The sequence below is a fragment of the Sphaerodactylus townsendi genome, linkage group LG11 (assembly GCF_021028975.2).
Source record: "Sphaerodactylus townsendi isolate TG3544 linkage group LG11, MPM_Stown_v2.3, whole genome shotgun sequence".
NCBI classification, from domain to species: domain Eukaryota; kingdom Metazoa; phylum Chordata; class Lepidosauria; order Squamata; family Sphaerodactylidae; genus Sphaerodactylus; species Sphaerodactylus townsendi.
The window spans coordinates 13,338,350-13,347,013 of record NC_059435.1 but is presented as its reverse complement, the minus strand read 5'-3'; the positions used below and the strand labels follow the sequence as shown (position 1 = coordinate 13,347,013).

General features: G+C 45.9%; 1 protein-coding gene across 1 annotated transcript; it reads left to right on the top strand.

Moving 5' to 3' along the window:
• Window positions 1-3,606: 3,606 nt before the first annotated feature.
• On the top strand, window positions 3,607-4,969 carry LOC125441295 (serine/threonine/tyrosine-interacting-like protein 1). Its single transcript, XM_048511806.1, has one exon. The coding sequence runs from the start codon at window positions 3,688-3,690 to the stop codon at window positions 4,615-4,617; it is 930 nt and encodes a 309-aa protein (XP_048367763.1). The 5' UTR covers window positions 3,607-3,687; the 3' UTR covers window positions 4,618-4,969.
• Window positions 4,970-8,664: the final 3,695 nt, after the last annotated feature.

Genomic DNA, 8,664 nt, shown 5'->3' with positions numbered 1-8,664 from the left:
TAACATTCTTAAGAATACAATTCTCTTATGGCATGGTCTGTGCTTAGTTTTGACCCTGCTGAGCATGCACTTTAGTGCCAACTAAAAGTATCCCTTCTCTGTATGTGTGAAGGAACAATAGGGGCTGTTTAGCAAGCGAAGTGCTTTCAGCTTTATTTCTGAGCAATGATTCTTAGTGCTATACTTTAGCTGAACTGTTTCAATGCATTATTTTCTCATTTCTAGCTTTGTGCTTCCAAATATGTTTGGTTTGAAGAAATTATGTGAGTTAACTTTCATATATACTTGCATTAGGTCTTAGCTAAACACTGCAGCTCAATGCAACAAGTATCATTTTTCAAGGACAATGTGTTCTCTTCTCAGAAACCTTTTAAACTGTATTTTTTCTAAAATCTTTCTCAGAGAGTTTGCTTTGAGGCCTATGTGATTTTACCTAAAATACAAAGCTTTTAAATGTGTCTGTTACTTATTTTAATTTTCAGAACTGTGCTAACAGAAACTGTTATTGGGGTGTGGTGTGGTTTCCGGGCTGTATGGCCGTGTTCTAGCAGCATTCTCTCCTGACGTTTCGCCTGCATCTGTGGCTGGCATCTTCAGAGCATCCATCAGATCCTCTGAAGATCCTCTGAAGATGCCAGCCACAGATGCAGGCGAAACGTCAGGAGAGAATACTGCTCGAACACGGCCATACAGCCCGGAAACCACACAGCACCCCAGTGATTCCGGTCGTGAAAGCCTTCGACAATACATCGTAACTGTTATTTTTATTTCCCAAACTGCTGATTCTGCCCACTAGTGAACAAACTTACAGGTCATTCCCTATTTCTGGGTTCACCGTGGCTATATTCCAAGCTGGATTTTCTACAGTTGGGTTTTAAGCTCTGGGTATTGCTTACACTTCCCAGCCAAACGAAGGGCATGGTGCAGGAGACAAGAACAAAATCTGCTATGCTGCGGAAACTCACCGGTTGATATTGGGCTTTTTTCTCCAAAAGCAGCTTAGCTATTTTTCCTTTCCTTTTATTCTCACTATTGCCCTCTAAGGTAGGTCAGGCTGATTTTTTATCGTATTTGCCAAGACTTTGGACTCCTGTGCAATGGCCTAGATTTGAAAGGTCCGAAAAAGGGGGTCAGTCCCCGGTGATTCAGTCTTCCAAGGCACGAGAACATACTAGTGTGTGAAGGAGGTTACATTTGGGGGGAACGGAGGTCTGCCAGCTCTGCGTTAGGAAATTCCTGGAGATTGCAGCTGGAGTTTGGTGCAGGGTAGAAAAAACACATCTTACTGATGTAGGTGCAGAAGAAAGAAAGAGAAAAGAGGTAGAGGCGGAGGGAAAGAGAAAGTAGAGAGTGAGGAAGAGAAAAGGGTTTTAGATTTAACAAGAAAGGTTATTTCTTCCTTCCCTCCATTATTTTTCCTATAATGGAGAGATGGCAACCATAAAGCTGCTGACCAAAGAAATCATGCAGGCCTTAAACCTATTCTTTTACTGTTGCTAGCTTAGCCTAATAACTCCAAAAATGCCCCTTTGTTCACAATTACACAAAATGTGCAAGCTAAACTGTTTTTAAGATCCCGTTGTACCCAAAAGATACCTTAAAGTTGCCCTTTGTTTTCCTGAGACAATAGGGAGGCCTATGAGAAAGTTCAGGGTCTTTGTATGAAACATAGGCCCCTTCCGCACACGCTAAATATTGCGTTTTCAAACCACTTTCACAACTGTTTGCAAGTGGATTTTGCCATTCCGCACAGCTTCAAAGAGCACTGAAAGCAGTTTGAAAGTGCATTATTCTGCATGTGCGGAATGAGCCTTAGGGCAACTAGAAACATTAATGATAAGAAGGAACAAGGGTTTTTGATTCATATAACGTCAAAGAGTGAAATGCTGGCATCTTCCAATGGGGATTCTGGACAACCCCAAAGTGCTGTGGGAACAGGGAAAATCTCCACCTTTTGTATGATTGATTGATGATGTGGGCATTTTGGGGTGTATTCTTTGCTGCCATTTTGATGTAGCTTGTCATTAATACTATAACAGTGAGAACACACCGCCATTTTGGTGTGGCTCCCCTGATATTGTCTTGCCCGCAGTTGGCCGAATAAAGATCTCTCTGATTTTATTCTGTATCGGCTTGAGCTTCTTTGAGCTTCTTTAGTTTAACTCGTTACGTCGTCGTAACACTGAGACGTGCCTCTGAAGCTGCCAGTCACAGATACAGGTGAAATGTTAGGACAAAAACTACCAGCCCACGGCCACCCTTTCCTGTCCAGAAAGCTCACAACTGCCAGTTGATTCCAGCCATAAAAACCTTGGGCAAGACATGGATTAATGTTTTATTTATTTACCTCATTTAATCCTCCCTTCTCCCCAATATCACCCGCACGCAGCTTACTTTATTTTCTTCTATTTTATCCTCCCAACAAGAAACCCCCTCTGAACCTAACCTGCCTCATGGGGAGAACATCAAGGGATGCTCTTGGAGACAGGTGAATGGCACACCTCTGAATATCTCTTGCCTAGGAAATCCCATGGGGTTGCCATCAATCAGCTGTCACTTGACTCCGCTTTACACACACAGAGAAAGGGTTTAAGGCCGTGGTGGCGAACTTATGGCACTCCAGATGTTCATGGACTACAATTCCCATAATCCCCTGCCAATTGGCCATGCTGGCAGGGGCTGATGGGAATTGTAGTCCACGAACATCCGGAGTGCCATAGGTTCGCCACGACTGGTTTAAGGCAAATACTGCAGCCTTGTAGTTTTTAATAAACAGTGTTTGATTCAGGGCTTGTAATCTAGATGCATCAATATCCTGCGGGCTGCAAGCATCCTCCATGCTTCCAAATCTCTTCTCTCCTTTCTTGTTATTTTTTTTCTCTCTTTCCTTTTCCAACAGTCATTAACAGTCTCACTGGCTCTAGAACTTAACTTTCCAATCAGGCTTTTAGTCTGCAGAACCAGCCAATCCCCAGAAAGGACAAGGAACCAACCAATCTCATCCAAATCCTGCCTTTCTCCCAGCCAATAGAAACAAGGTGTTTTCAAACTATTCTTTTTCCTCTTCAGCTTAAATTAAGCGGTACGCTTTTATTTTATTGTTCTCCTCTCGCCAGCAGGGGATATAGTGGACACTTTATTTCTTCATGCCCCTGTTTGTCTTTATTTTGCCTTTCCCTAAAGTGGGCATGATGATATCTACCCCCAACCCCCAAGGGATCTGGAATCTTGTTACTTCCATGAAATGAATATTGCTTTAGGAGACAAATGAAAAGGAGAACACTGCCCTCTAATGGCGATAGCCTAGTTCAATGTATAAATAGGTATTAGGGTTATGCCAGTCCAGCCAAAACTTGGAGTTGAACGTCCCGTGCTTGTTAATGGAATAAAGGAAATATTCAGCTGTTACGTCCATTTGAACTCCATAATCTGGTGAAGCTTTGGATGGGAGGAGAAGAGCATGAGATGCCCCTGAGATAAGTGGACACAAATAAGTTTTTCAGTAATCCTTGAATAAGTGAATACACAAAAGTTAAATGATAAAGTTGCTACTAGAACTGCAGTCCTTCCCAGCACAGCTGGCTCTACAGCCTTGCAAAAGGACTTTTTCGATTCACTAACAGCCCACTTTCCTCAAAGAATAGTCACTCGAGAAGACGGCGGGGGTCTGAACGCCCGTCGCGCAAGATGGCAGGAGTGGAACTGTGTGAGCCCATCCAGCTGTACAACATCTTGAACCAAGCCACCAAGTCGTCCAGACTGGCAGAGCGAAACTACCTGTGCCTGATCGATGCTCGGACCAAGCGGGAGTACGACGAAAGCCACCTGATCACAGCCATCAGAATGAAACGGGACCCTTCCGGCTCGTACATCGTGCCTCCTTCCGCCAACCTCGACTACGTCCGGCACTGCGTGGTGTACGATGGCACAACCGAAATCTTAAGTTCTGATTACGTGGAGGATGTCGCTGCAGATGAAGAAATAAATGCCAGGTCTGGATCCGCCATGCGCTGCGCCAGAGTCGTACAGGAATACACTCGCTTCCCTGTCCGAGTCCTGAAAGGAGGATATGAGCGCTTCACCATCTCTTACCACTTCCTCCAGACCCAGAAGATTTTCTGGATGCCTCGGGAATTGGAGGACTTCCTGCCCTACCCGGTAGAGATTGTGCCAGGTAAGCTTTATATGGGAAATTACATCCAAGCCTGCCACCGACAAATGCAGAAGGATCTACACATCCAAGCCCATGTAAATGTCTCCGAGGAGGTCGACACTTGCTTCCCCGACGATAGTGACAAAGTCCTCCACATCTCAGTCCCGGATTCTCCTGAGGCAGACATGTTAACCTTCTTTGGTGACGTCTGCCACTTCATCGAAAGGCACACACAGCAAGATGCAGTCTTGGTTTTCTCCACCTTGGGCATCAGCAGGTGCTGCACAGCCGTTATGGCCTACCTGATGCATTCGTGCAAGCTTTACCTCAAGAACGCTTGGCGTTACGTCCAGAACTGCAAAAACGACATTCGGCCGAACCGGGGCTTTGTACGACAGCTGTCAGAATGGGAGGCCCGGCTGTACCTGTCATCAGTCACCAATATCTCTGAACCAAGCTACTGAGCCAAGCCACCTGCTAACGTCGCTTGCCTGTTCTCTACTTCGTTGATTTCCCAGGAGGCTGTTTTTTTAAAATCCTTCTGTTGTTCCAGAAAATATTCGTTTTGAATGAACCGTTAATTTAGTTTTTATGGGGTTGGGATTCATATCAGCTTTGATGGTTTGATTTTAATGTTCAGCCGGCTGTTGATTGCTTTTAATTTTCCTGTTTAGTACTGCAAATATTGATGAGTATATTTTTTCTGTTGCTTTTAATATTGTGGATGGCTTTGTTGTTCTACGGTTATTCACTGTTCTTTTTAATTTGCTGCATTGTTTTAATATGTTGCGCTGCAAACTGCCCTTTGCTGTGGAAGAATGGGATATAAACTTCTTGAATATGTATTTATTATTTGCAGAACTGTCTTTGGCAGTAAGCTTGCGACGCTATAGGATACTGCATTAACTTGTTTCATCTCTATAGGTATTTTTTCCTTCATAATCATTTAACCGAGGCAAGAATTATAACTCCTGAGGGAAGGCAGGCACAGTCTGAGCACACTGCTCAGGAACCAATTCCCCAAATGATCCAGAAGGACCTAGGCAAAACGTAGAGGTTACCAGCAAAAAGCTACTGGCTCGAATCTATCAGCTTCTCCAGGGCAGTGTAGTGGTTAAGAGCAATGGATTCTAATCTGGAGAGCCAGGTTTGATTCCCCACTCCTCCACATGAGCAGTGGACTCTAATCTGGTGAACCAGGTTTGATTCCCCACTCCTCCATATGAAGCCTGCTGGGTGACCTTGGGCCAGTCACAGTTCTCTTAGAACTTTGAATTACACTTTGCCCCCTTGTGGGCAACTCTCCTCTCCCCAGAACCAGGCAAAGTACAGTCTAGTCTAAGGTGACCAGATGGTCACCTTTGAGAAACGAGACAAGTGGCTGTGCGTGCATGGCAGGAAACGGGAGCGCCCCAGAAGGCCGTGCGCGGCTCCCGCCGATTTACATGCCATGGCGAGCGAGGGCTACCGCACTGCTGCTTTCGCCCCAGAAGGCAGTCTCGCGGCAGCCTTCCGCTAAAACGAGGACACTTGAAAAAACCCGCACGGGGCGCAGGGACAAAATTGTTTTAAAGAAGCGGAGACTGTCCATGTAAAAGCGGAGACGATCCTGGTCAGCTCCATGAGTCTGGCTAGTCACTGGCAGTGATGCAGCTTGAGGACGGCTTCTTGATCATGGGAGGTATGGGTTTGTAGGGGAGAGAGTGACTTCTCCCATTATTGGCACCTTGGAATCAATCCTTCAACAACCAAGATGTGAAAAAGGGTTTTAAAGTAACTTTTAAAAGACTGCCACTTTTAAAAGACATTTGTGCAATTAAAAGAGAGATCTCTGGGTTGGGGTTACAACAATTCGATGATTATGCCTGTCCTGACCTAAATGGCTCGGACTGGCGTGCTCTTATTGGTCCTTGGCAGCTAAGCTTGGAAGACCACCAAGGAAGTTCAGGGTCACAGGTAATGGCAAACCACCTCTAAACATCTCTTGCCTTGAAAACCCGGCCTATGGGGGTCATCATAAGTTGGCAGCAACTTGAGGGCATTTCACACCCCCCCGTGGTTATGTCTGCACTTAGTCCCAGACAAGTTCAGAACGTGGTGGTGAAGATTTATTCAGCCATTTGCATTCTCTTTCGAGGTGGCTTCATTGTGGCGGTGAGGCTTGTTATAAGTGGATACAGAAACCCCTATGCATGACAGACCTCAATAATATTCTTCAAGTACCGCTGACAGGACTGTTTTATGTATCATCTTTTTAAGGTACAGCCGTGAGGTGTGTTCCTTGTACACCCAAAACAGAAAAAGCCTGAGGGAACATTGCTTTCCTGCATGCATTTCTTGTTTGTTTGACCCATACATGTAATGCAGGTACATGAGCCCAGGAGGCCAAGGACAACTATAGCTTCTTGCCACATCAGACCCTGTGGCAAAATGGCACATGCAGGTTTCATGGTTCTCAGAACAGTCATTTTTGGGGTGGTCGGAGGGGGTCCCACCTTCCTTTTTCGCGAGCACCAAATGGGTTGGCTGGTTCTCACCAGTGGTGGGATCCAAAAATTTTAGTAACGGGTTCCCCTGGTGGTGGGATTCAAACTGTGGCGTAGCGCCAATGGGGCTGGGTGGGGAACAACGGGGGTGCGGCCAGGCATTCTGGGGGCGGGGCATTCCTGGGCGGGGCTGTGGCAAAGACGCAGCTACTGCGCCGGTCCTTGGGAAACGAATGCACGCAGGCGCAGGCTGCCACGCACGCCGGTGCACCTCCTGCTAGACTGCTTCAAGTTCTGCACGCTACTGCTGAGAGGAGGGGTGTAACTAAGGCAAAAATCATGTGGCAAAATCACCCATTAGTAACCCCCTCTCGGCACACACCAATAATTAGTAACCTACTCTTGGGAACCTGTGAGAACCTGCTGGATCCCACCTCTGGTTCTCACCTAAAGTTTTTCTGGAAACAAAAGACGGAAGAGCTTATGCAGAAGAAGATAGAATTGATTACCTCCTTCTGTTGAACACATGAACGTGCCTTAGCAGCAGCTTATTGGTATATCAAAGTTCCTCGAGGACAGTATTTCCTACTCAGACTGGCAACAGTCCTCCAGGGTCTCAAGACAGAGGCCTTTCACTTCACTTACTCCCTGCTCTTTTCAAATGGAGATACTGGGAATTGAACCTCAGAACTTCTGCATGCCATGTCCCTTTCTTCAGGGAGTAATCCATGTTAATTGATTTTGTGCCATTAGCTGGAGTTGGCAAAGCCTGATGCCCAAATAGCTGTGGATGTTTTTTTAAGTTGTTAGAACTTACTCGGAGCAGTTTCATATACTTACATTTTGGCCAGTAGATGGCAGGGTTACCCCAGGCTAGTTTGAAAAGGTAAAGTAACCACACGGTCCAATTCTTCTTCAGTGAGTATCTCGGCCACTGCCATTGTAAGCGAAGGATCACTCAAGTGAATACCTCCCCACGGACACAGTAAAATATTTTTGTAAGTTTTCCTTTATTCGACAAATAAAAACACTTCTTGCAAACGTTGAAAAGGTTTTGGACTGTCCTGGTGATGCAACCTTTTACCAATAATTCTCAGAGGGTTTTTAAAAAAACCCTACTTAGCTTTGATTCTGGTTATAGCTCACCTCCCACCCCACCCCAGTCTATTCAGTAATTTATATCCACAGTGGGACAAAAGATGCTGGCTTGGATCTTGTGGAAGAATTTTCTGCATCGCAGAAAGTCCCTGCTGCGGAGAGCTATTTTTCTTCAGTTTTTCTTCTGTGGGCACAATGGCCCACTGAAAATCACAGATCTTGCTCAATTCATAGTACATGATCACAGGATCCAAATTACAGCATCTATTTTATAGGCAAACTGTGGCCCTTTCTACACAAATCCACGAAAACATTTCTAAAACGTTTTCAACCCTCCCCTTTACCACGATGTATGTCTGCACTCACCTCCTCGATACAATTCCTGGCTGCAAATTTGTGATTCCCCCCTTTTTGAGTATGTTGTGCAATCAGTGCTTCTATGGCCCCTTCTGCACATGCAGAATAATGCACTTCCAATCCACTTTCAGGGCACTTTGCAGCTGGATTTTACTGTGCGGAATTGCAAAATCCACTTGCAAACAATTGTGAAAGTGGATTGAAAGTGCCTTATTCTGCATGTGCGTAAGGGCTTCACGGTTCCTTGCCGTGATTCTCTGCGCCTTCTATACTACATTCTTCGAAGATTAGTCCCCAGAACTAAAGAGAGTCACAGAAATGATGCAGGGAAAACATGCACGGGGCAAGGAGTGAGCTCAGAAAATGGCACCAAGGAGGAAGTTCCAGGAAGACAGAGAGGCCAGGGAAATGTCCAGTGATGCGGCTGGCCTCCACACGGGCCAGGGCCTTTAAGGCTCTGGCCCCGGCCTGGTGGAACGCTCTTCCTCCAACTGTCCGGGCCCTGCGGGACCTTGGTGAGTTCCGCAGGGCCTGTAAGACGGAGCTGTTCCGCCGGGCCTTTGGAGGAAC